General features: G+C 40.7%; 4 protein-coding genes across 4 annotated transcripts; 3 read left to right on the top strand and 1 right to left on the bottom strand.

The window, feature by feature from the left end:
• The first annotated feature begins 469 nt into the window (after positions 1 to 469).
• Positions 470 to 16,012, top strand: xpo7 (exportin 7). Its single transcript, XM_079551650.1, has 28 exons — positions 470 to 523; positions 2,719 to 2,865; positions 3,809 to 3,902; positions 3,983 to 4,149; positions 4,233 to 4,298; positions 4,381 to 4,485; positions 4,607 to 4,772; positions 7,304 to 7,377; positions 7,444 to 7,563; positions 7,642 to 7,788; positions 7,963 to 8,135; positions 9,458 to 9,651; positions 9,959 to 10,064; positions 10,309 to 10,444; positions 11,876 to 11,949; positions 12,032 to 12,112; positions 12,200 to 12,263; positions 12,344 to 12,452; positions 12,531 to 12,637; positions 12,713 to 12,801; positions 12,881 to 12,988; positions 13,067 to 13,149; positions 13,235 to 13,449; positions 13,537 to 13,675; positions 13,750 to 13,907; positions 13,990 to 14,088; positions 14,171 to 14,298; positions 14,375 to 16,012. The coding sequence occupies exons 1-28, from the start codon at positions 491 to 493 to the stop codon at positions 14,466 to 14,468; spliced, it is 3,276 nt and encodes a 1,091-aa protein (XP_079407776.1). The 5' UTR covers positions 470 to 490; the 3' UTR covers positions 14,469 to 16,012.
• Positions 16,013 to 16,288: 276 nt separating this feature from the next.
• Positions 16,289 to 18,269, bottom strand: pbdc1 (polysaccharide biosynthesis domain containing 1). The gene is made up of 6 exons (XM_079551395.1): positions 18,171 to 18,269; positions 17,814 to 17,879; positions 17,086 to 17,145; positions 16,820 to 16,960; positions 16,632 to 16,743; positions 16,289 to 16,562 (listed from the first exon to the last, which is right to left on the bottom strand). Exons 1-6 carry the CDS (start codon positions 18,198 to 18,200, stop codon positions 16,474 to 16,476), a joined length of 498 nt encoding a protein of 165 aa, XP_079407521.1. The 5' UTR covers positions 18,201 to 18,269; the 3' UTR covers positions 16,289 to 16,473.
• Positions 18,270 to 18,867: 598 nt separating this feature from the next.
• Positions 18,868 to 23,247, top strand: LOC306960041 (dematin-like). The gene is made up of 13 exons (XM_079552306.1): positions 18,868 to 19,118; positions 20,664 to 20,712; positions 20,814 to 20,894; positions 20,977 to 21,120; positions 21,200 to 21,244; positions 21,612 to 21,720; positions 21,832 to 21,876; positions 21,951 to 22,085; positions 22,159 to 22,250; positions 22,494 to 22,599; positions 22,676 to 22,731; positions 23,045 to 23,087; positions 23,165 to 23,247. Exons 2-13 carry the CDS (start codon positions 20,704 to 20,706, stop codon positions 23,230 to 23,232), a joined length of 933 nt encoding a protein of 310 aa, XP_079408432.1. The 5' UTR covers positions 18,868 to 19,118; positions 20,664 to 20,703; the 3' UTR covers positions 23,233 to 23,247.
• Positions 23,248 to 24,272: 1,025 nt separating this feature from the next.
• LOC306960043 (dematin-like) lies at positions 24,273 to 25,572 on the top strand. The gene is made up of 3 exons (XM_079552308.1): positions 24,273 to 24,526; positions 24,729 to 24,809; positions 25,411 to 25,572. The coding sequence occupies exons 1-3, from the start codon at positions 24,485 to 24,487 to the stop codon at positions 25,522 to 25,524; spliced, it is 237 nt and encodes a 78-aa protein (XP_079408434.1). The 5' UTR covers positions 24,273 to 24,484; the 3' UTR covers positions 25,525 to 25,572.
• The last annotated feature ends 1,846 nt before the right edge of the window (positions 25,573 to 27,418 follow it).

Consider the following 27,418-nt stretch of genomic DNA (forward strand, 5'->3'; position numbering starts at 1 on the left):
AACTTGCCATGGCGGACGCTGACGCACATCCGGTTTGGCGTAAGAGCTCTTAGCAATCTGCCCGTTTCGGAACCAGCCTCAGTTTTAAACTATGGGCCCTTTAGTATGTTGTGATGTCACGTGAACGCAACCTATTAGGAAAGACCTTGATGACCTGTTTTTCCGCACATTTGCCAAGAAAGTTTTTGAATTCTTAATAAGTGGTGAAGACATTTATAGCAAGCGTTTCAACAGCATACCTACATTTTTGAATGTATACGCCGTTTGCGAAAATATTATGCAAATCATCGTTAAAGTATTCATAAAACAGTACTCTGACTGAACAAAGTAAGGGAATATGTTACAAAATACGTTTTAAGTCAAGCACTCAGCATTCTGTATCTCTAAATACAATGTAAAAGTATTCTCCCCGACACGGCTCATGACAGGTGGACGCCTGTGGGGGCGCTGTTGTCGCCGTTCATAGCCAAAAGCGAGGACTGTGAGGTGCATGAAATGGGGAAAAATGGCGGATCATGTGCAGGTAAGAAGAGGAATCATGTTTTTGTCAATATTACAATTTAAAACGCCTAAATTAAAGTTGGCCTACTATTTCGGAATGGTGGGTTGTGGGTTTGGACCCGGTGTGACTCCAGGATGCGCATAAATTAGTCGTGTTGTTTTCTGTTAGACTAAAGAGAAAGGATGGTGCTGTGTTGACTTGTGGCCTGCTGTCATTGCTAGACTTGGCTCGGTACACTATGAGCTAACTAATGCTAGCTGTGTGCCTCAAATTGAATCCGAAAAGGTAAACAAAGGCCCCCCGCGCCGCTGTCTTGTGTGCTATACAACTTCTGATGTTTTTATCATTTAACTGCACGTTGTATTTAGGATACAGGGCATTTCAGGAGCACATATTCCATTCACGTAAACAATAAAAAATACAATTCGGAAGGTTGCGGATGAAAAGATGCCCTGCTAGCATAAAAACCAAACAAATTTGGATTTTATTGTAATGGCAAACATTCACACGAACAGCTCTAGATGACTGATGCATCTACGGGCGGTTTTGTGGCTGTTTCCAGGCGCCAGAGCCTCATGTTTTCGTTTGCCGACGGTGCTAAAAAGCCGACTTTCCACCCGCGAGGCTAACGTTAGCATCATAGTTCTACTTCTCCCGCCCGACCTCATTTGAAAAGATTATTTGCTTTGTTTTATTTGACCACCTTTAATGTGAATATGATTTTCTTTTTTCTCTCTTTCCTTTTCGTCTCACTCGCCAACATCACATGTAGCGTTAAAACAAAAAATAAACGTGGCTACTTTATTCTAGGCTGCACATTTGTAGGATGATGCTGGACTGTTATGTTTGGATAGCATGCACGGCTAAAGCTAGCCCGAGACTGATGGGACACATGTTAAGGGAGCTGCTGATAGAAAGGTCTCTCCAAGTGCTTGATGCTGGACTGTGAGGTTAATATTATTTTATAGGCGAGATATTTCTAAATGTTGTGTAAAGACTAACGTGCAATGCGTTTGTATCCAGCGTGAAAATAATGTTTGTGAATTATTTGATAAACCACAGAATGTTAAACGGCTGAACGTCGTGTGAAGTAATTTGTGCATTTTTCAAACTTTATATTTCCTCTGTTATTTGAATTGGCTTCCAGCAGTGTTTTAAAGAAAGTTGTGGCTGCTGTGAATGTTAGACTTGATTCACAGCAAAGCGAAGACTTATCTATTACCAACAGAGCGTAGTTTATCAAAGGCAAACTTATGTCAGAATTGCTGGTTGTCAATCAGGTGTTTTTGATTTGCATGAATAAATACGTGTTAGTAATTCATGCTAGTACATTCGACACATTTTTATTATTAAGCCATTGTAATCTTAAAGAGCACTCTATGTTAAAGCCACACTGTGTAGGATTTACCCCAAGAATAAATTTTAGATACAAGCATTTATTTTATGACATATATTTTCATATTTGAAAAATGCCTCATAAATGTACAAACAAACATGTACTTTTGCTGTGAGCGCCTCACCTCTCCTAAGACATGACTGTAACTTTACTGGGAGTGGGTAAGTCTCCAGCCTGTCGCCATGGAGACGTCGACTAAACTCAGCGGAATTTGAGATTTAAACAGGTTAGGTTCACATCCAAATACAGTCTTTAGTATTTCAATGTTTTTTATTTGGAGCGTTTTTGTTTTTTGTCATAAAAAAAAAAAAATATATATATAATTACACACGCACACACGCGCGGGTCCAGTGTACCCCCTTGCATACCACCACAGCATTTCTCTGAGTATGTATGCATATACATACATACTTCCTATATGCACCAGCATAAACACATATACACACATAAATATCCATGTATATATACCGTGCACATACATGTACACACATAAACCTGCATGGTACAATGGTGGATCTAGCTCCAATTTCTGTGAGTGCAATAAAAGAAAGCCAACCAAACTGGTCATTAGGAGCATGTTTAGTACTGATAGCAACAGAACAGTCCAAAAAGTTACGCAGTGTGCCTTTAAGTAAAAAAAAATAGTGCTCATTTTGTTCATTATGTTACAACAGCCAGGCTTTGTTTACAAGCAAACATCTGGAACACTGTGTGCTTTTGTGTTATCGTGTTGTTTGTTCAACATCCAGGTAACTGGGGGGTCTACAATATGCATGTGGTTGACGCTGATATCTCATTGTGTCTTTCTGTCTTTATCTAGGGCCTTGCCCAGCTGGAGATCCTATGTAAGCAGTTGTATGAGACGACCGACACTGCTGTTCGACACCAGGCGGAGAAAGCCTTGGTAGAGTTTACAAACAGCCCCGACTGTCTTAGCAAATGCCAACTTCTTCTTGAGCGAGGCAGTGTAAGTATTCACAAGCTAATTCAAAGGTATTAGGGTGTGCTGATATCATGTACAATAAAGCAGTAGCCTGTAACGTCCCATCATCTGTAGCCACTAGATATCAACATGGCCGTTTTCCCATTAACCCATCACAGGACGCTCCAGAACACTCATCACTGACTAAACTTTATAATGTTCCCTTCATAACGTACAGAGGCATGCTCTCCATCATTCTTGATTCTTATGGTTTTTAGTATATAGCTTAATGCTTCTTTATTTGTGTATTAATTTATCATATCTCTGGTTGGGTTCACTTGCATATGATCAGGAAATAGGTTTGGGTTAAATTTTTACTCCCAAACAATTTATCTCTCAAATTTGCCGTCAGTTTAAGTGCTCTACACACATTTAAATATATAGTTTAATTTGCATGAAAGAATAAAAAATACATTTTATTGTTGGAGTTTGGTTTTGGTGTGTTTTCCCATGACATCTTGTGGTTTTGGCAAAGTGGCAAAGGATCTGACAGTCGTAACAGAGTTAATAATCATGTAAGAGAGAAAAGAAAGAAACACCAAGGCACTCTTCTTCCGTCAAAATTCTCTACATACGTTGTCTCCATTTTATTTTAAGGAGTTAATTCAATTTGAATGTCCTTAAAAACATTGCATGCAAGGTGTTTCTTTATAACACGTACAGCGTCCAACAAATAAATTTCAGTAAAGTTTTAGGGAACACATAAATTGCGAATTTTAAGTCAGGGAGTGCTTTGGTGTTGCTCTTGGTTTTCACCTCAGAACAATTATTGTGCTTTGGTAATAAATACAACTGCAGATTTCACAACATTTTCCCTAATAATTACTATGTCGATGTATGAGGAATAACACGGATTCAAACGGACAAACAAATATTCCTTTATATTTGGAAACCTACTCTCAATCTAAATCTGTCCTTGTCTCCACAGTCGTCGTACTCTCAGTTGTTAGCAGCAACCTGTTTGTCTAAGCTGGTGTCAAGGACCAGTAACCCCCTGCCATTGGAGCAAAGGGTCGACATTCGTGAGTCTCCCATACATACATGGCATGCGCAATGTGGGCTTAAGTGTAGATTTGATTACAAATATTATGCTGCTCTACAGGAAACTATGTGCTGAATTACCTGGCGACTCGGCCAAAGTTGGCAGCATTTGTTACCCAAGCCCTGATTCAGCTCTATGCTCGAATCACTAAGTTGGGCTGGTTTGACTGTCAGAAAGAAGATTATGTCTTTCGAAATGTCATAGCTGATGTGACGCGCTTTCTTCAAGTAAGTTCATGTACTTAAAAAAGCGGGCATGTTTGTCTTTTCCTATGTGTCATGTTATTGAAATTCTATTTGTGTGTCTCCAGGATAGCGTTGAACACTGCATTATTGGGGTCACCATTCTATCACAGTTAACCAATGAGATCAATCAGGTACAAACTTATAAAGATGAAGTACCGAATATGTTTTGGTTATGAAATTATAATTATAAAACCCTCTGTCTCTCGTTTTAAGGCTGACACAACACATCCTTTAACAAAGCATAGAAAGATTGCATCGTCTTTCAGGGATTCATCTCTTTTCGACATCTTTACTCTTTCCTGTAACCTTTTAAAACAGGTAATCATTAAACCCAGATGAGTTTTCACTATTGACGAGAACATCGTGGTTTCAAATGTTGCAAATTCTGCATTCAGTTTGATCCCTCCTGAAAGCTGATCATTGTTCTTCTACACTTCAGGCATCAGCAAAGAATCTCAACTTGAACGATGAATCGCAGCATGGCCTGCTGATGCAGTTACTCAAACTCAGCTATAATTGCCTCAACTATGACTTCATAGGAACCTCAACAGACGAGTCCTCAGATGACCTGTGCACCGTACAGATTCCCACGTCGTGGAGATCAGGTAGTGCCCGCTCATTGGCTTTTATCTTTAGGGGGACACTGTTGTTGATTTAAAAGTAGTGTCTGGAGCATAAGGTGAGGAAAGCGCTTCTCTTTGGTCCTCATGGCGGGGAGCTGACATTGCTGTAATACCACTCCCTGGTGGCCAGGGGCGACTCCAAAAGACACTTTGGAAACAGGATTATGTAGCTTTGGACCTCGTTTGTACTGCTTATAAGCCTGGTTCCAAAGTGCTTCATTTTATCTAAAAATTGTTATGACCCATGTGACAACGCTGGGCTAGGTAATTTTAACCACACTGGTTTTTGTATATTAGAAATAAAAAGTGGAAGCCTAAATCTATGATTGACAGGCTCTGGAGCTCTGTGGGGGCTCATTGCCAAGCCGGGCTTCTCACCTTTTTGCCCTTTTTAAGGAACAGGCCTGGTAGGAGGAGACTTTCCAGCCATGTTCATTAATTTCACAGACCACTCGCGATAATTGCTATGAGTGGGGCTGGATGGGACCTGCTGATCTCTATTATTTAGAGCTGTGACCTGGAGACATAGCTGCTCATCCCAGTCCTGTATTATCTATGCAGCTAGGGGCTCTCTTTATGTCTGTTAACATACAGGCCATGTTGCAAATCAAATCTAGTTTTGTCTCACACAATATCACAACGAGGCCTGTAGTTGTGATGTTGTCTGTTCCCCTTAACTGGTTACTTTAATTGGCCAGAGGAAAGCCTCTTTCAGTCTCAATGGCACAACTTGGGTTGGATTTAGACAATTGGGCGTTTTCTGCAGCTCAAATACAGATCCTTTTGTCCACTTTCTCCTATGGTTCAGTCTAGGGCTGAAACGACTAATAGATTATTGAAATAGTCAACAACTATTTTAGTAATCGATTAATCGTTTTCTGGTTCACACAGACTCAAATAGAGCAAAAATGACATGAAATTGTAGTATTTTTAATGAAAACCTACTTTGTTTTTCATAGTAAGTGTATGTAGTGTTTTGTATATTGTAAATTTCATGAATATCTGTCTGTGTCTCATCCAATCAGAAGCATAATTAGTGCCAAAAGCCTCTAAACAAATATTCACTTTAAGTTTACTCCATCAACACGTCATCAAGCAGCACCACTTTAGCTTTATGTGATAAATCAATTTCCTACATCATTCCCAGCAAAGCGATTAGTCGAATAATCGTAAAATCGTTCAGTCTCGTTATGCTCGGTGTGAGTGACAGTTGAACTGAGTCAAGCAGTTAGGGTTGCAAAGGGGTTGAAAATGACACCGCTTCCCTAAACCTACATTCTGCATAATACTCTTTCTAATGAGTGATGGGACAAACGGCAAAGCTACTATGATGCATACAAACATGGAATGAGTCTAATTCATTTCCAAAAGCCCTTCTTTGTATTGGCCACACACCCAAAACACTCCTCTTCAAACCCTGGTGCCAGACATGGCGAGGATGATTTCTCTGAGACTTTTCATCTCTGCTGTGATGTGTATTGCAGTAACTTGGCATTAAAAAGCATTCAAAGTCATTAAATAAATTGTGACAAAATCAAGGCCTTAAAGGAACGGGCCACCGGTTTTCCATACTGAGATATGTTCTTACCTTAGTTTAGACGAGTTGATGCGTACTTGTCTGGTCTTTGTGTGTGCGCTCAGTCACGCAAAAACACCAAACATGTTTGTAATCAGCCTCTCTTCCTCTCCTCTATGGACCCAAACGGGGTGAACTTAAAAGCGACCAAGCTCTTCCACATTTTCCCTATTTAGATACAGTGACGTGAGTAGTTACACGATCCAAGTATAGTTAGTGAATACCACCTTACCTCAACGTCCGCGCAGTAAAGTCGATGTGCTCCTAAAAGTGTTATTACGCCTTACAATATAGCACAACTTTTATCCGCTAAGAAAATCAATGTTTAATGTTGTGTAACTAGACTTGGATCGTGTAACTACTCTCGTAACCATATTTAAATAGGGGAAACAAGGAAGAGCTTGGTCGCTTCTAGCTTCATCCCATTTGGGTCAGTGAGAAGAGGAGGAGAGGCTAAATGCTAACAACATGTTTGGTGCGAAAATTGGGAGGCTGGAGTGCTACTTGGATGTAAAAACGTTGTATAAACTTGGTCTTTTGGGTGCTCTTCAGTGCAAGGTTCAGTTTCAGCAAAAAAATCCAACAAACTGAGGCACTCCAAAAGTAGAGAAACATGTTTGATGCTTTTGCGTGACTGAGCACAGGCGTAGAAACCAGAAACGCATCAACTCGTCTAAACTAAGGCAAGAACATATCTCAGTATGGAATGGTGGCCAATTCCTTTTTTAAATGGCTCTAAAAAAGCATTGAATTTAATTCCAACTGGCATTAAATCTACATTTCTTTGAGAATAATGGCACTGTCCGACTTTCCTTACTGTGGAAATACAAAATGTATGGTCCGAAACGCGATGAAAGCCTCTGTACCAGCTAATAGAACATCTGTCATAGAACTGCAACATGTGATGAAGAATTGACTCCTTGTATTTTCTTTGCAGCTTTTCTTGATTCCTCTACGTTACAACTATTTTTCAATCTATATCATTCCATCCCTCCATCCCTTTCTCCATTGGTGAGTTGGTGTTATTGGATATTTTAAGTTGTGCTTGTTGAGGCTAACGATAGTTATGTGTTGCAGGTGCTGTCATGTTTAGTTCAAATTGCTTCTGTTCGGAGGTCCCTTTTCAACAATGCAGAAAGAGCAAAGTTTCTTTCACATTTGGTCGATGGCGTTAAGAGGATATTGGCAAACCCACAGGTTAGTTTGACTTTAACGTGGCATATTTGATCAACTTGTTTATCCCTGTACCAGATTTTCCTATCTGCATTTTTTCAGTGTTTGCCGGACCCCAATAACTACCATGAATTTTGTCGCTTGCTGGCGAGGCTCAAAAGCAATTATCAGCTTGGGGAGCTGGTCAAAGTAGAAAACTATCCAGAAGTCATTCGCCTGATTGCAAACTTCACAGTCACCAGCCTACAGGTGAGTCTAACAGTTTTGATGCATTTCCATACAACAGCAACTCAGTTTGAATTGTATTTTGGTTTTACATTACCACGATTGAAAACAAGGACTTCAATCAGCCATTCTAACACAGTAATGTGACACATGACTGTGATTAAAGCGGTAACTTGAGTTGCTTTCTCTCATACACAGCACTGGGAATTTGCCCCCAACAGCGTGCACTACCTGCTGAGTCTATGGCAGCGTTTGGCAGCATCTGTTCCATATGTTAAAGCCACTGAACCACATCTGCTGGAGACGTACACTCCTGAAGTCACCAAGGCCTACATCACGTCACGGCTGGAGTCCGTCCATGTCATCCTTAGGTAACCACACCAACTGCACTCACTGGTGACTCTAACACTAGTACTCGCTCAGCCCGACTTTACTTCAACACACACAGCACTTCAACGCGGCTGCCACGCTTTTCCTCTCGGGTTGAGATGGATCTGAATCTGCGGCTCTGGCGTTCAGGTTTACTGCTGTGGTTCTAATGCCGTACCGAAGCTACAACCTTTGCAGTGCTGTCATTTAATCTTAGAGTGGAGTCAGAACCCAGGAAGAATCTAATCCAAGAGCAGTGATGAGAGCACTCTCTTATAGGGCCCGGCCTTTCAAACAAACTCCCACTGAAGTTTGCTCGGAAAAATCCAGACTCGGCAGCGAGTCTGGTAAGAGTCCGCATCAACTTGATTTCCACAGCGGAACATACACAAGCAAACAGGAAGCGGAGTAAACCAATCAGCGAAGGGCAGTCGATAAATGAGATTCTTAATCTCAGTGGGGCTTTCCTGGTTAAGTAAAGGTCAAATAAAAAAGATTATAGACGAGTTTTTCTAAGGTCGATGCTGATATTTTGTTAAAATTTGTTTTATTATGAGATGTATTTCTATTATTTTAAATAAATTGTATTATTATTATTACTATAGTTATTACTACAAAGGATAATGGACAGTAGTAAATGTTATATGATACAGTATATAATAAATAATATATCTAAAATGTAATTATGCAAAAAGACTGTATAGGATTGGTATTGGCCACCATGAGTGGGATCAGATCAGGAGCTCAAGAAAACAGATCAGGACATCCCCAGTGTGTGGTGGGCTTCAGTTACAAAAGCCTTATTACACATTTCTCAGACGTTTAACCTTTAGCCCTATTCGCACAGGATGAGAATTAGCCAGGGACTTTGGTAAAACTGAACTCACCCAGGACGTCGTTTATGTTTTATGGACATTCGCACAGGATTAGCAATGTCATTTATTTACTAATATTTACTGAACATTCCCCATAAATGCTGGACAGACTGTAACACTCAATGATGGCAACAATCCTTTGCTCACACCACTTGTCTGTCTGTGATGTGCAGTAGCGGAAACAGCCGGTCCATTTTGATCCATTTTGGTGATCCATGTTGCCAATATTCAGACTTCATAACTCGGGTTAAAAACTTTCAGAACAGCGACATTTCGATTTGCACAGGAGTAAAATTACAGGGGGACCTCAGAGTTTGCAGAATCAGTTCAATAGTTCATCAATCGTTTTTATTGCCATTGTTTGTTAACGGGTTCACAAAGTAGGAATTTTTCTCGGTATTTCTAATCTTGTGTGAATAAGGCTTTTGACCGTTTCCTTTGTCCTTCAGAGATGGATTAGAAGACCCCTTAGATGATGCAGGACTGGTTCAGCAGCAGTTAGACCAGTTATCAACCATAGGGAGGTGTGAGTATGAGAAGACGTGTGCTCTGCTGGTGCAGCTGTTCGACCAGGCGGCTCAGACGTACCAGGAGCTGCTCCAATCCACAAACTCCAGTGCTGTGGACATCACTGTGCAGGAGGGTGAGCTCAGTTCTTCATTCACGGATGTGTTCGCTTGGCCAGTCAGCCTCTTCTGCTTACTATGGCTCCAAAAACCTTGCTCCAATCACAGATGTACATTTGTAACACTCAGAACAAGCTTTGTAAACTGTTGATTTGGCACTAAATGGCAATTTTCTGTCTGATATTTCTTGTTATGTTTAACGTTTTTGCACTCTGGTGAATCACTTGTTTGAGTACAGTAAAGGATTGTAAGTCTGGCTGGCCAAGCGACCAATGTATTCCATCCAGAGAGAAATGTTTTATTGTTTAAACGATCTCTGTGTAGGTCGGCTGACATGGTTAGTGTATATTATTGGGGCAGTCATCGGTGGACGTGTGTCGTTTGCCAGTACTGATGAGCAGGACGCCATGGATGGAGAGTTAGTCTGTCGGTAAGTTTATGAATTACTGACAAATCATCTCTTTCTTGTTCTATTATTGCAATTTTCTTTTAATTCCTCATTGTTTTTGATCTTTCTTTCTACATATTTGGCACATGTGGTGGAATTTAAATCTAAGCTTCTTGAATTCTGATACATTTCCTATTATATAATAAGTAATTGTTTGCTGTTAATCAATTTTTTTAGCATATTAATTGAACAGGCATATTCACACATTGCTGAATGTCCTTCCTAGGGTTCTCCAGCTGATGAATCTGACGGACTCGCGGCTCGCTCAGGCTGGAAACGAGAGGCTGGAGCTGGCCATGCTGAGCTTCTTCGAGCAATTCCGAAAGATTTACATCGGAGATCAGGTGCAGAAATCATCAAAGGTAAGTGTGATCTCTGCTGCTGTTGTCGGCTGCAGACTTTGACAGAGCAAGCTACTCCATCTCACTGTCATTGGGTCCCATGAGTCCAGTTTGATTGAACTGAGCAGCTCCTTAGTCCACAGTGCTTTCACTTCATGCTGACCAAAGCTATGTTCATGGAGGGCTCATGCTTAGCCAATGTCAGGTCTAACATGGCATAGTAAGCACTAGTAGACTGACCGTTTGTTTTGTTTTTGCTCTGGACAGAACCTGCATTTTGTCACCCTCAGATAAGTAGTGAAACCTAAAAAAAAATAAAAAACCTTGTGACTGTCTGGTGTGACATTAGAGCCCCAAACCTTCTAGAAATAATTACGTAGTGAGATATTTTTTACCAATGTACTTTTTAATGTTTGAATTACAAGGAGAACTTGTACGTAGCTGTGTCACTCTGCTGTTGCTCTTAACGCGACAGGTCACATTTGTTCTTAGTGTGGATTGAGCCAGGTGTTCACTGTACCATTTTGGCTGTCTTTAAAACAAGACTTCTGAATTGCATGGAATATCATCTGCTGTTTGGTTTACAGCCTGGGACAAAGATTAGACAAATTATAACCATCTTGTTGTGTAAACGAAGAGGAGCTGTGTCTTTAATGTGGTCATGTTTGTGGAGACGCTTTTTAAGTATCGGCTTTTCTATATTCAATGAAATAAAAGAAAAAACAATTAATAACAGAAGCGTCTCCAAACCTTTGACCGGTTGTGTGCATCTATTTTCAGTGATGATCTGTAGACCTCGGCTCAGAAACCACAGCAGTGCTTGGCCTCAAACACATTTCCCTCTTTATCTTTTTAATCGATTTCATAAAAAGGCAAGAGGTACAACTTCCCTCTCGTCCGGCCGTCATCGAAGACAAACAAAACCGTGCAGTGCGCATCTGACTTTAAACATCACTACCTTTTCGTGTGCCCCTTTTAGATTTATGTTTTGGATATACAAATTCCTTATCAAAACTTTCTTCCTTAACGGTGCATTCTGCAACTATTTTATCTGGGGGAAAAAAGGTGATATTTGTGCGTACTTGATCTTGTAGTGACCCAGTGGCTGTATGAGTGGTCAGCATGGCACCTTTACTTTTCATCAGTGGTCTCTAGGACGCTCCAGGATCAATTGTCTGGAAGGTTTTCTCTGCTGATGGAGCGTCTCATCAGAAAACCTACAAAACATTTGATCCTGGAGCGTTGTAGAGACCACTGATGAAAAGTAAAGGCGCCATGCTGACCACTCATACAGCCACTGGGTCACTACAAGATCAAGTACGCACAAATATCACCTTTTTTTTCTGCATAAAAAGTTGCATAATGCACCTTTAAGCTTACTGAAAACTTAAGAGTTAGTGCTGCTATTATTGTGTGTATGGTGATGTGTTAACCATTTGTATTTGTTTTTAGCTTTACAGACGACTATCAGAGGTTTTAGGGTTAAATGATGAGACGATGGTTCTCAGTGTCTTTATTGGGAAAATGTGAGTATGAGTTGAAATAAATCCACTGCACAAACCCCTGCACATGTAGGCTATGTTTAACTGTCGTTGTCTTTTTTGATAGCATTACCAACTTGAAGTACTGGGGCCAGTGTGAACCTATTACCTCAAAGACTCTTCAGCTTCTGAATGATCTTTCTTTAGGATATCCTTTTGTCTGCTATAAAAGCAAACATTTGAATGTTTTTAAGTCCAGAACATGAACTGCTGCTTTTCCTTGACCTGTGTGCACTTATAGCAGCGTGCGGAAGTTGGTCAAGCTTAGTGCAGTGCAGTTTATGCTGAATAACCACACAGTAAGTGCATGACATTATCAAACAATTGTACTGTTATCTCTTGTTTTGAATGTAATTTTTTTTAATCTTTACCTTGTTAGAGTGAGCACTTCTCCTTTCTGGGAGTCAACAACCAGTCTAATCTCAGTGACATGCGGTGCAGGACCACCTTCTATACAGCGCTAGGACGCCTCCTAATGGTCGATCTAGGTACCTACAGTTCTGATCCGTTTAGTATGGTTGTGTTTGGCAAATCTTAGAAGTGTTTTTGTTCTACATGTCCTGCAGGTGAAGATGAAGATCAGTTTGAACAATTCATGCTCCCCTTGACAGCTGCCTTTGAAGCTGTGGCCCAAATGTTAAGTACAAACACATTCAATGAGCAGGAGGCCAAGGTAATCGCCACAAATGCACTTGTGTTACAAATGTGTTTGTTTGTGCATTAACTTCTTTGTTTTTTGTTGTTGTAGCGTACGTTGGTGGGTTTGGTCAGAGATCTGCGAGGCATTGCTTTTGCCTTCAATGCTAAAACCAGCTTTATGATGCTTTTCGATTGGATGTATCCTCCTTAATGTTCACGTTTCACTGAAAATGAGCTGTATGTGCTTAGATTGTATTCCTTTAACATTTACCTCTAGATATCCAGCCTACATGCCCATTTTACAGCGAGCCATAGAGCTTTGGTACCATGACCCTGCATGTACCACACCTGTTCTCAAGCTTATGGCTGAGCTTGTTCACAATAGGTAAAGATGAGCTTTTAGTGACTGAGAAAACTAAAAAAAAAGTCAACACATGTTTTTTTCTCTCCCCCTTTTGCACAGGTCTCAGAGGCTACAGTTCGATGTGTCGTCGCCAAACGGCATCCTGCTATTCAGAGAAACTAGCAAAATGATCACTACTTATGGTATTAACAAGCAGCAAAGTTAAAACGACATCAGTGTCTGCTGCCTTGAAATGTAAGCATTGTCTTGTCTCTTGTCTTTTATCAGGTAACCGTATTCTGACTCTAGGAGAAGTTCCAAAAGACCAAGTGTACAGTGTGAAGTTAAAGGGGGTCAGCGTATGTTTCGCAATGCTCAAAGCGGTGCTAAGCGGCAACTACGTCAACTTCGGCGTCTTCCGGCTATATGGGGATGATGCTCTGGATAATGCCCTTCAAACCTTTATCAAACTACTGCTCTCTATCCCACACAGTGACTTACTAGTAAATGAAATCACACTTATTTGACTTTTCACTTTTTAACCTCTAATTTGGGTTGGTCACACTAACTGCTTCTTGCCTTTTATCCAGGATTATCCGAAACTTAGTCAGTCTTTCTACTCTTTGCTGGAAGTGTTGACACAGGACCACATGAACTTCATTGCCAGTTTGGAACCGCACGTGGTCATGTACATCTTGTCTTCGATCTCAGAAGGGCTCACCGCACTTGGTAGGCAACCGTTTCTTTGACTGTGAAGCGCGCCTTTCTGGCCACGTTTATAAATACGCAGTTCTGTATTTCAGACACAATGGTGTGCACAGGCTGCTGCTCCAGTCTGGACCATATTGTAACCTACTTGTTCAAGCAGCTGTCTCGGTCCACAAAGAAGAGGCCGACGCCGATGGCAACAGACGACAGATTTCTACACATCATGCAGCAGCATCCAGAGATGATTCAACAGGTTGATAATTTTGTGATTGATTCTAACGTAATGCACAAAGTCAGTGATACTACTATACTAAGAACATTCGACAAACTTGCAGATGCTGTCCACGGTCTTAAACATCATCATATTTGAAGACTGTCGAAATCAGTGGTCAATGTCGCGGCCACTATTGGGTCTCATTCTGCTAAATGAGAAGGTGAAGCCCACGACTAAATGCTAAATGATCTTTAACCGTGTTGATGTTGCTTCTCATTTAAAATGTTCCCTATATGCTTCAGTATTTTGCTGACCTGAGGAACAGTATTGTAAACAGTCAACCCCCAGAGAAGCAGCAAGCCATGCACTTGTGTTTTGAAAACTTGATGGAGGGAATAGAGCGCAATCTTTTGACGAAGAACCGGGACAGGTGAATTTGGAGAAAATCAAGTTTCAAAATAATTAAAGTACAGAAATTAAACTGCATTGTTTCTCTTTTTATTTAGATTTACACAGAACCTGTCCGTCTTCAGGAGGGAAGTGAACGACAGCATGAAGAACTCGACATACGGGGTCAACAGCAACGACATGATGAGCTGACATTCCACTGGGCAGAGTCTGGCACAGACACATCCACAGCTCTCCTTCGCCACAGCCTTTCTACCCCTTACTGCACCCTGCTGCCCCTCTCCACATCAGCCTTTCTCCTCCCTTGGGCCAGGATGCCTAGGGATTCCAAACTTACCCCAACTTGAACTGCTGCGTGTTCGGCAATTTATGGGGACCTAGGCTAAATTCAGCCAATAAACCACTTTGCTTCTATGTTTTCACTTGCCCATTCCCTCTGACAGGCCATTTTCACCCTTTTTTGATAAAGCATATATAAATATACAGATCTATTTTAAAGCCAGCCTGCATTGGTCTGAAAGACCGTTCATCTGGTCATGCTGAAGATGGAGGGGTACATTTGGGGGGATGCTTCGCATGTATCAGCACTCCTGTGTCAGTGTGTGCTGGGTTCAGAAAGGGGTGCGTGTGGGGGGTGCTGGTAAATGTAGTTATCCGCTTTTGCCTGCCTTGTATAGAAAAATACAAACCAAGTGTACATTTCTTTTCGTAACATTTTGAACAATGTTTATAATGATTGAAATTTAAGACACAGCTGAGTTGAAAATGTGTGACTGGGCTTTTTACAGTGTAGTGAGTTAGTCCAAATATCTGTCTGCGTATGGAGCAAGCTGTCCACAGGAGGTGGGGGCACAGTGGGTGGGTCATCAGGTAGTGAACTGAACTGCAGCCACATAAGCACTTAAGTGGTAAAAGGTACACACTAATAGAAAAGGGAGATTCAGAGCATTCATGTTGTACATTTGAGTATCATATTGAACTTTATGTAAATATTGCCACTTCCCTTTTGCAGCAGCAGACTCGGCACGGTCCAAAGTTACTCTGCTGGCCTGTTAACCACCTCCTGCTCAAAGCAAACGCTAAACGTTAGACCCACTCCCAAAGGCCTTCTGTGAAACACTTGCTTGTTCCATAAGTTGTAAAGGCTAATGTGTAAGCAACATGGTAATGGCTACATGTTTTCCTCTGGTAGGCTGGGTGCAGTTTCAACCATTTTGTTTACACTCTGGATTCCTTGGACCAGGTTTTGGGACTGCCCCGTAAAGAGGAGATAGTCCTGCTGTGTGTTTGCAGATTTATGTTGTCTGTGTGGAGTGAAGTGGCGCTGTTGCCTTGTGCGTATGTGAAGTCCCACGGTGCTGCCACAGCTAGAACCCAGAACAGCTTCGGGCTCAGTCACAACGGCCTAAGCCACCATAGGAAATGTAACGTTCCCGGCTTGTATGGGGTGCCAGCAGTAAATGTAATGTCATCTGAGCTCCCGCGAAGGAATCCACTCTTGTTTTTAAATACCTGAAGAATATTGCGTCAAATCTTTGTAGAAGTTCAAAGCAGTCGAAAAGGAAAGCGAGAAATATGGAGTATATTAGCAACTTGTTACCCTCTACGATGTTGCTGCTAACGTTTTGTGACAACTAGCTCATTTCTAACCTTGTCAGCACTCATGGATGTTTATTGAGTTTCTATGTTTTTGGTTTGTGTCCCTGATGTGAATGTTGGATCCATAGAGTGAATAGTTGAGTTGTTTGGATGTCTGCTACATATAGTGTAAGCATTGTGACTGCAAATAAACCTCACTGATTTTTACAGTTAACTTCGCCTGGATTTTTATCTGTGCCTGTTGTGCCACTTCCTTCACTCGTTTTAATATCAAGTCTATGGTTTTAGCCGATAAGACACTCTATTTTACCACTTGGCATCATTGTATCCTGTCATAAGCTATGATTGAAATGATCCCGAAGTGTCTCTGGTATCACACTTTAAGGAAAACTGGAGAAGTTTAATGAGTAGCAAACTTTATTATAGTTTATGTGAGGACTTGACAAATAAAAATAACCCAGTAATGTTTGGCAAATTCAGCTTCGTGTAGGCCATTCAGTATTTAGGCCCCGTGAGTAATAACGAAACACATTTGTCATCAGGACAGAGGCAAAAAGACTAACTTTACATATGGATTAAGGAAGGCAGGTGCATTTCTTTATCTCTTGCTTTTGGACTTGAATACTGTTTCGTTGAAGCCTTCCTTGTTGCGAGCAATCTCTACAGCATAAAACTGCACTCTTGTAGCTGCAATCAAGAGGAAAGTTTAGACTCAAGGTAACTTCATTCCCAAGTACTTTTACACTCTCAACAAACCAAATATCGTGTTGTCCTCGGTGTATTCCTTTTCACAGTTCAAACGAAGAAGGGTGCCATAATTGAAATCCTCAACAATTCCCTCAAATTGGTTGCAAAACAGCCGCCACCGCTGCAAGAAACGTCAACAATACCTTTAGTGTATAAATCAACAATATAAAGAAGTGTGAGTTTGAAGCTTGTCTCACCTCTTTCGCTTCGTCTGATTTAAGATCTTCTGTTTGCAACAATTTGATGTCAAGATCCTTGAAGGTTTCTCTAAATGATGTGTAAAGTTGGTCATCCACTTTGGTCAGTTTCAGGAATTTGGGGTCCACAGACGATATGAGCTAAAGACATCAAAACATGTGGGACTTTTACCCATAACATGGTATTCTCGGCTGCAAACCGCCCCACTATTTCGGAGAACAGACACCAGACTTGTATGTTTCCCAGTTACTTGAAAAGCACTTACATTAAAGTAAACTTCTGCATGTTCTGCAGCCTTTATCGCCCACATGGCCTCGAGTCTTGGCTGCAAACAAATCACACAGATTTGATTAATGATTAGATTTTGTTTTAAATCCCTTTCTCACAGTATATTTTTGGTACAGCATTTTACTATTGTAGTTTCCACATTAAAATGTATTGTGCGGTGTTTCAGATCAGTGTTAATTTTGACAACATATTTTATTTTAGTCTTTTGACTAAAATGTAATGTAATTTTAGTCGAGATTTAGTCGAAAAAATGTTTTCAATTTTAGTCTAGTTTTAGACGACTAAAATTGCAAGTAAATTTAAGACGAATTTAGTGGACTTTGCATTGATAATATTCATTATAATCATATTTAATCTTGTTCCTCTGCTTCATGTTTCTGCTCCACATGAACAAATCTCAGAGCTGATCCTTTGGCTGTGAATTTACATGATCTGAGTCTCTTTCAGACGCTCAATAGAAGCTTGGATGATTTTAGTCTCTCCTTTTCATTTTTATTTAGTCTTATTTTAGTCGACTAAAATATCTGGACATTTTAGTCATAGTTTCAGTCTCATGAACAACATTTAATTTAGTTTTAGTCCAATTTTAGTCTTCAAAAATAACACTTTGACTAAAATTAAGACTAAATATTTGAGTCGACGAAATTAACACTGTTTCAGATATTACTGATATTAAATATGCAGTGAAAATGAAGGCTCACGTACATCATTTCCATATGCGTCCGCTGGCAGAGACAGCGCGTGTGCGGCTGATGTCGCTCCCTCCAGCCCCTGAAAAAGCACAGACAAAACCCCTCATCACATGATCAATAAGTTAAGCATCTGATTCTCTGAAACGTTACACCTATTATGAACTACTGAGCTTTCTTCTTCTAGGGCTCATCAAGTTGACAATATTTTCGCTGTGCACGTGCTCCTGTCAAATAGCTGCCGAACCACGTTATGACATTTACCGCCGCGGTCCAAACACTAAACATGCCAGAGTTCATTCTGTCAAAATCGCGTGTACTCAAGCACATACCGAAAGTACAAACCCCTAAACTGAACATTGAACACATTTACCAGAGAGGCCAAGGCACTGTGCATCGCCATTTTTCTTTTCCCTTTTTTTAACCAAAGATGTGCCAACAACGCACGCGAGAGTGTGACTTCATACAAAAACCTCCTCGCTTGATGCTTTGTTCACTCTAACAATCCAGACATAGCAAAAAAATTAGTCATCTACAAGAAAACAGTTTGAGTGATAGGCTAGAGTTGTTTATTTTAAGAACCGACACATTTGTAACTAATACAGGGCTAAATTATACGTTGTATACGTGACACAACTATCTTGTTTGTTACTGCTCTTTGTCAACTTTACCGTAGAGTGACGTCACAACGCGTCTTAAAGCGGTCCTCTCGGGTTTGGCGGACACCACAGACTTATTAAGCAAACTAATCAGGAAATGTCTTTGTTTAGTCTACATATTACAAGGGCCAAACATGAATTATTTTACTCATTGCGTCGATTAATTGTGTTAGTTTTATGTCCCATGCGTCCCATGTCCACACACTGCCATCTGGTGGCCAACCAGATAATCTCACCTTTTCTGTTCGCTAAATCTTATTTATTTAGAATTGTAATCGTTGCTTGTGTAAATACATATAAATCATAGTTGTTTCGTGAAATAAGAAACACTTCATTCTAAATTGATTAAATAATGTCGACGACGTGCTCGAGTTTATTGGATATTATGCAATAGCATGAATACTCTGATTGTTTTCTTGTCTCTATAAAGAATGGAATGGCCGTGGGAAGCCACAGGGAAACGGCTTGTTTTCCCCGATGCTCGTGCTGTGGTTAGAAGCAGTGCTCAAACCATCCCAGAAACCCAAGCGAAACACCCGCAACCTCCTGCCCTTCCTCCTCCTCCACCTCCGCCTCTTCTGTCCTCATCCGCCGACAGTCCTCCGGATGCGTCCACCTCAAGCTCTGAAGCGCATCGTTGTTATTCTCACTGTTGCTTGGAGGTAAGACGTACATTCTGCTGATGTTAATGTTTGCATTCTCATGTTGGTTCTACCCCAGCTCGTGGTTGTAGCATACGGATGGAGGGACCACTTGCCTCCTCGCCCTCCTCCTTTCATCCGCGCAATTACGCACCAGACAGGCCACATGAACGGCTGGTGACTAGGCCGCAGGACAAGGACGCTCTCACTCAGATGTGATGTGATCAGTGTTATAGAATATAATACTATATCGCATTTAGAGGCGTTACTGTGGAAGGCTTTTAACTGTTCCTCCAGTAGCCCCACAGCATTGACTCTCTTAGCACTGTTCTCAGATGGCCCGTTCTGTTCAGAAACTTGTGTCGGCTACAACGCGGAATATACAGAAGGCAAATACAATTATGAATGCATCATGCAACATTTGAAACACAACACGCAGCAAATTGTCTCCTCTTTTAACTGTATAGACTACTTGCCTGCGGTAGTTCATGTTTTTATTTTACCGGGAATGTAATGGTGTGAATAGTGAATGAATGAGATGTTAAGTTCTTTATTATCAACACAAACCTACAGACCATTTATTACTACAATGGTCTGTTGGTTATTTCGTTTTTATTATTTTTATTTGCTCGTGTGCTTGTTTAAAAATGTAATCTTAGTTTTGGACTGTTGTGCATCAGTCCTTTCAAGTCATGTGTTGGACTTGAGTCATATATTTTTAAAGTTGAGTGAGAGTGGGAGTGTGATTCTGTACAGTCAGAGAAGTGTAACCACAGCAATAACTGTTAGGGACGGCCTGGGCGTTGGCCTGACTGGGCTTGCTGATAAAGTCTCATACTGTAGAGTAGAGAGAGGGTAGTGGTTGGAGAGGACGACCAGGGCTGGGATGGAGAGGAGCAGATGAAAAGCAAGGCCCAGTGAGGGGTCCACACTGAAGTCCTCGTGGACGGGGAGAGGGGCTTTGCAGGATGTGGTGGTCTTCCAACAGTATCCTCAACTCTGACTATATACTCAGACATGTATGGAAACTTGTTTAGACACTAAGTTTCTTTTCTGCTTGCTGGCCACCACCCCCCGCCACTGTCCCCGGAGGAGGCTCCATAACAGCCTGGCTCAATCTGATCTGTGTAGTTTTACACACACTCGCCTTGTCCCTATTGCTGCAGTGAAAGCCCAGGGGATGTGGCGCATCTGTTTGAAACGATGATTTGTTCTCAGAGCAACTCTAAAGCTAAAGCAGCTAATACAATCCATTAGTGCACTAAAAATCCTTTAGCGTTCAATATGACCTGGGAAATTGATGCCTCTTCATCAGCAGGTTTCATTCTTCAGATAATTGTGTAGGCCTGAATGTTTCTCATCACTTATGATTTACCAGTTTAAACGGTTAATATAGAAACATAAATCATGTTTGTTTACTCAATGCAGTTATGAATGTAATATATTCTTTGTATAATGCTTGTGTCGTCCTCACATTGAGGGTGTGATAGATAATGTCTAAAGGAAACTATGAATGCTTATTATCCATTATCCATTATACATATTATATTTTTCTTGTTTTTACAGCCAGCTAAAACTACAGTGAGGGGACAGGTTCTCTCCAGCCATGCAGAAGGTACATAACTCTACACATCCACATTCACATGTGGTCATTTTCTGCACTGCTGTTTGCTGTAAAGAATTAAAATCTTCTAAATGAGTGTGATGATGTCACAGGTGGAGGGACGGGTCACCCCAGTTAACCTGCCCTCCTCCAGGGGCCCGAGTACTCCAGGGTCCCCTGCGGCTGCCATCACAGTAAGACCTGTTAGACAACAGTTGAGCTCCATTCCTATCCCTCGGGTCGGGAGGCAATAACTGATGAGAGTTTTTGGTGCAGGCACGTGTGGATGATCAGCTGGTGGGCTACAGAGACCTGGCAGCGCTGCCCAGAGACAAAGCCATACTTCAGGTGGAGAGGCCTGACATGATGACTTACCAGCCTCACCTCACCTTCTCCCCATTGGACGCCCCACGCAGAGAGGTGTTTACCACATGGAATTTAGAGACATAGTTTTGCAGCGTTGTGCAACTTTGTACAAAATTCCGTGTGTTTCTTACAGCGATCTCAGTCTCCTCCTTCCACATCTCCTACAAGATCCCACGAGGTAAAATCAACCTACCTCTTCTTCCCAAAATGTACAAGATATATTTTCATCGTGTTCTGGTCTTTTGCGTCTTAAATTCAAGCTAAGAAATGTTTAAACTGAACATAAACTCTAGTAAATGACACACTGGAAATTGGCTCAACCCCAACTAAACAATGAGCTGTCTGTCCTTGTTTCCCGGCGTTTTCTGTAAGTTACGACCAGGATGGGTTATGAGCCCAGTATTTGTTGTTGCACTCTGTGTCTTATCGTAGACCTAATACAAAAATGGACAGCATAGTTGAAACTAATACAAATGATGATAAAGGATAAAAGTTTTGCATAAACTCCTATCAATTATTATAATTTCAACTGTGTTGCTTTGCAGGTTAAACTGGACAGAGCAGAGAGCGACAGTGGCTCTCCTGGAGGATCCTCTCTACAACTACATGCTGAACGCAAGATCAGTGCCAGCTTACAACACTTTCATAGACCAGGTACACTCACATTAATAAGTGACATAAGAAAGATCTTACTCTAACGCTTTTCTCAAAACCATAATACAGAACAGCTTGTTAATTAAATATATATATATATTTTTCCTTTAGATAATGGAGCAAATATTTACAGAAAGCCTCCAATCTATAAACAAGGTGATCACTTCTCACTATTTGCCATGTTTTGGTAAATTTGAAAGATCCTTACACTGGTTGCTTTGTCTGTGCAGATATGGGTAAACACGCAGAGGGCAGTGGGGTTATTAATTCGGCCAAGTTCCCTGCAGCGCAGCGGCCAGACCCGAACGAACCCTCCAAGATTGAGACAGAGTACTGGCCCTGCCCTCCTTCGCTGGCTGCCATGGGTAAAACGCACACACATTACTTAGATGTGTGTTTTTGTAGACACTGTTGCAGAGATCGACTGTTCTGTTGCAGAGATTGAGTGGAAGAAGAAAAAACTGCTAGAAGAAGACGAGTTTGAGGACACCGATGAGGTCAAGACCATACAAGAGCAGGAGCTTGAAAAGGTGTGGATTTATTCATGTGCGACTCCGAAACATACTTATCTTATAATTATATGTGTGTTGAGTGAAAGTTGTGATGCATTCAGTGGCCTGCATGGGCCACAATTTCAAAATCAGTGAGCAAAAACCCTCAAATTAGATGTGATCTCTGCACATAGATATTATGCCATATTATGCCACAATTCATGCAGTAGCAGAAAGCAGAAATGCTTGATAGAAATGTTCTTTTTGTTCTAATGGTTTTAGATCAAGTCCAATCTGGGACGTCTCATTTTGAAGGAAGAAAAGGAGAAAGCCATTCAGTTTCGGAGGAAGACACAGTCTCTGCCTGACAGAACCCACATGCACACCAGTAAGAACATATCTGACATACTGTATCTGAGCTTCCAAATAGACCTCTTACTACATACAGTATTTGCTGTCGACAGGTTTGTCTGCAAACGCCTCAAAGTCTCCATCCCGGACAGGAGCAGGACTGACCAGAGTACGTACACTGTTGTGATAGTTGACAGTAATCCCCCATATGATTTGGTTCAGTAAGATTGCATTAAATTGTATTAAAATGTGATTCCAAATTTTTATCTAAATTACAGATTTTCTGGAAATACTTCAGTCTTGAATATATTATATATCCTTACATACTTCAAGCTTAAGTAAATTTATGTTACGATAGTGAGCAATATATTTGCTTGGAATTGTTAAACCTCCTTTAAATTAATCCAAAACGTATATTGTAGATTAAGTTATGAGGAAATAAAAGTACCCAACATACCTAACTGCTCATTATGTGTCAACAGATGCAGTCTGCAGAGTTTTCCAATGAAGACAAAGGACAATCAGGTAGGAGTCTTCTGTGGTGTAAGTCTGAAAAGTTGAGTTCCAAGAGCTCATCCTGTCTCTTTCTTCATGTCTTACAGCTGCTCAGGTAAGAGTGTGGCACTCACTGTGTGGCATGTGCATGATACTCACTGCTCTGGGCTTTTGAGCCAACATGTTTATGAGAACTTCTATGTTTATACAGTACCCTCCAAACAGACACTCACAGAAAAATAATATAGTAAATAGTCCCAAACATTCAAGTCCCTCCTCCATGTTTGACTCTGGACATGGGGTACTTGGCCACCTCTGTGTTTTTTTCTTTTTTTTTTGCCAATAACCTGTAGTTGACGTTGATGGAGACGACCGGTTGTACTTTTGACACTTTCTGACCCCAAAACCGTACTTACCTGTGCAGTTCTCATAAACCAATTCATGGAACGCCTAGACCAGTAGCCCCGTCCTGACAAGTGTTGGGAAGCCTAGTCACTTTCTACTTTCAAAGTTATAATTTAAATGGACAAAAATATAAATCTTGCACTGGCTCAGTACAAGACTTTTTGCCATAGGTTCCTTTTCTGTAGCACAATAACAGTCAGTCATACTAGGACAGGATTTCACACTGAATATGTCACATGTGTTTTTTCAAGCCCCTGAGCGAGAGCATAAACTTCAGAAATAAAATCAATGGCTTGTGGCTCACACTAATGTTATCCGTTGTTTTTAAAGGATGAGGCTTTTAACCAAATGGGCCCGATTTTCAACACCCTTTCTGTCCACTTTTTGCTATAATAAGCTAGTTCTGCAGTAAGGTAGGTTAAGGTATACTTTATTGTCCCCGTTGGGAAATGTGTCCTCTACATTTGACCCAACCTGTAAGGAGCAGTCTCCAGATGTGGACCCGGGGTGATGGCCAGAATCACCTGGCTGGAGGATTCATCTATTGTACATGTTTTTAGCGGTAGGGTAAACCAGCGCACCCGGAGGAAGCCTACGCAGACACGGGAGAACAAACTCCACACAGAAAGACCCCGTCTGGGAACCGAACTAAAGAATTTCCCTTTATTTGTTTAAAGTTGGATGAAACATCAACAGAATGTAAACGAAATGTGGCCCCAGCTTGGAAGTTTGTTTCTCATTACACCACTTTGCCATCATTTTTCCAGATTCAATAAAGAAAATATTTACCGTTACACTTTTGCTTATTGCAAAAACACCTGAATCCAATTTTAAAACAAGTTTTCAGTTTCTCAATAATGCAGTGAAGAGTGAAGTAAATTACATGCCCCGACACGCGTTTACTCACAAGCAGTATTGCATGATTCTGATCTTTGATGTGCTTCTTCCTCAGTTTCATGGCTGAATGAGTCATGTGCCATTAATTATGTGTTGTTTTGAAGAATGGAGATCGTAAGGAGAGGATGGATAGAGGAAGCTCACTGCCCAGTATCTTGGAACAGAAGGTGAGAGAGTACGCGAGACTGAGCGGCAATTCTGTGGTCCTCCGGAGCTTTGCCAAGTCATCAAACATCACCTGAATCGTCACTCTAAACTTGTTTACTTGACCATGTTATGCATTTGTGTGGACCAAAATGGAATGGTAAAAAAAAAAGAATGGTTGGCAACTGTAGCAGTAAGTCAAGTCTCTGTGTTCTCATGTCACAGATATATCCATACGAAGCACTTATTGTGACCCACAGAGGGCGCTGGAAGCTGCCTCCTGGAGTTGACCGTACACGACTAGAGGTTTGTATGGCCGGATTTGAAAGCATTGCAACAATGTCTCAAAATTTACTGTTAACACTACTGCCTTGTGCCGTATACATTTTTATTCTACTTGTAACATTTACGTCAAACATAATTTTTGTACAACAGGAAGCAGTATCTTTATAAAAAAAAATGTTACCAAGTTTAGTATTCCCAAAATACGGTATTCGGTGTTTTTTTTTGGTATTCGGTGTTTGTTTAGCAAGTGTCAATAATGTGACGTCATATCGCTAAGCATTGGGATTAGCAGCAATTGTAAACTAATGGAGATTTTAAAAGTTAAAATACTGGAGCTATTATTCACATTAAAACACTTGAACACCACAGTGTGCTAGATGTATTTACCAGCAGTACACTTTTTATACTGTTTTTAGCTCATGTTAGTCAATGGTAATGTATGCTAACAGCTGCAAAGATGGCTGATCTCCATGGTAACTGTGGAATTTCCCGAACTCTCTGACTTGTCCTCACTGGTTGGTGCATACCGTGTACATAAAATAAAGTAAACTCTGTCAAATCTGCCAGGCTGAACACAGAAACCAGTCGCGTCCCTTTAATAGTCCCTCCTGTGTGTGCGCAGCGGCACCTGGCCCCGGAGGAGTTCGAGCAGCTCTTCGGGATGCCGATGGTCGAGTTTGACCGCCTGTCGCTATGGAAACGGAACGAACTGAAGAAGAAAGCGTCCCTGTTCTGAAAAAAAGTGACCTGATTTGATACTTGACGGAGGCCGTGATCATCTCCGCTGGGGGGCGCACAGAGCCCTCGATCTTCTGACTTTCCCCCCCGTCGGGAGAGCCCGGGTCGGACTGCGCGTGCACTACGGCTGGATCAACTACTAACCCCTAAGATACACTGACATAATGTTCACCTACCGCACTGTACTCACTACTGCTTGCTGTCAGGCGCTTACCGTGAAGCCACTACACCGACATCATAAAAGACGCACATCAGAAACTTAGAATATTGTGGAAAGGTTTAACCTCTTAACCCCCGCCTGAACCGAGCGCATTCTCTCCACAATGGAAAACAGTGTAATGCCTCATTTGAAAGCCAAGACCTACAGAAGTGATCGGAACATTTTTGAAGCGTTTGTGTCGTGTTTGTCTCTTTTTGTTGTTGTCAGTTTTTCACCTCGTTTTTGTCGCATTTTTGTTGCTTTTTTCTGGCACGTTTTTTGGTCGCTCCTTTGCTGCATTTTCATCCTCGTTTTAGTAGCTATGATGCTTCTTTTTTCTTTTTTCTTTAGCTCTTAGATTTGGGTGAAGTCATAACAGGAGAAAATGTGCTCGTGGGGGCAGTGTTAATTTTGACAACATATTTTATTTTAGTTTTAGTCTTAGTCTTTTGACTAAAATGTAATTTAATTTTAGTCGAGATTTAGTTAAAAAAAAAGTTTCAATTTTAGTCTAGTTTTAGTCGACTAAAATTGCATGTCAATTTAGTCGACTAAAATTAAGACTAATTTAGTCGACTTTGCATTTATAATATTCATTATAATCATATTTAATCAAGGTCCTCGACTTAATGGAGCTTCTCCCACATGAATAAAGCTCAGAGCTGATCCTTTGGCAGAGGATTTAAATGATCTGAGGCTCTTTCAGACGGTCAATAGAAGTTTGGATGATTTTAGTCTCTCCTTTTCATTTTTATTTAGTCTTATTTTAGTCGACTAAAATATCTGGACATTTTAGTCATAGTTTTAGTCTCATGAGAAACTTTTAATTTAGTTTTAGTCCAATTTTAGTCGTCAAAAATATCACTTTGACTAAAATTAAGACTAAATATTTTAGTCGACGAAATTAACACTGCGTGGGGGTTGAGAGGTTACTTAAGTTTGATTCAGAAATGAAATCAAAAAAACTTCTTAGGCTAATTAAACTAATCACATGATCAATATTTTTAGTCATCTTCTGCTTGTTTAACATCAACAATGGGTACAACAAATCCTAAAAAATATCCAGTTAGTGGTGAAGCTGCATTTTTAAAGTCAATGTAAAAAAATGCGTACTATTTATATATAGGACTGTGATTATTGTGCTGCATTAAATCAATTCCTCATGGGCTGCCTGTGCCAGAGTCCGGCAGGTCTGAGGAGAGTGAGCCTGCTCCCGGTGAAGAAGCTTTATTTATTTTATTTATTTATTATTTTCCACCAATAACATTCCAATGGTGCAATCTGCATTTCATTGTATGGGTGTCATGCAATGCGGTATGGCTTTAAATTGTAACGATCCCAAGTGATTGATTGAAATATTTCTCTAGGGTTGGTAAATGTCATAGAAAAACTACAGTTCCACAATGTTTTACTTCGATGAGATTTAGCTTGTTTTTTTATTTGAGTTTCAAAGTGTCACAGCCTTAACTGAAATCACATTTAATCGATGTATTATGTAAATCAATGTGACAAATTGTAATGTATTATACATATATATATATAATGTTTATTTGATTGTCAGTCGTACACATATCAACACAGCCTATCAATCTTTTGTACAGCTTTTTTTTAAATCGCATATTTCTGAGTTGATGCATTTAAATGTTTTAGTTCCTCCTGTTTTTAGAGGTTATTTGGGAATTTGTTGAATCCG

The sequence above is a fragment of the Gobius niger genome (assembly GCF_951799975.1).
Source record: "Gobius niger genome assembly, chromosome: 2".
NCBI classification, from domain to species: domain Eukaryota; kingdom Metazoa; phylum Chordata; class Actinopteri; order Gobiiformes; family Gobiidae; genus Gobius; species Gobius niger.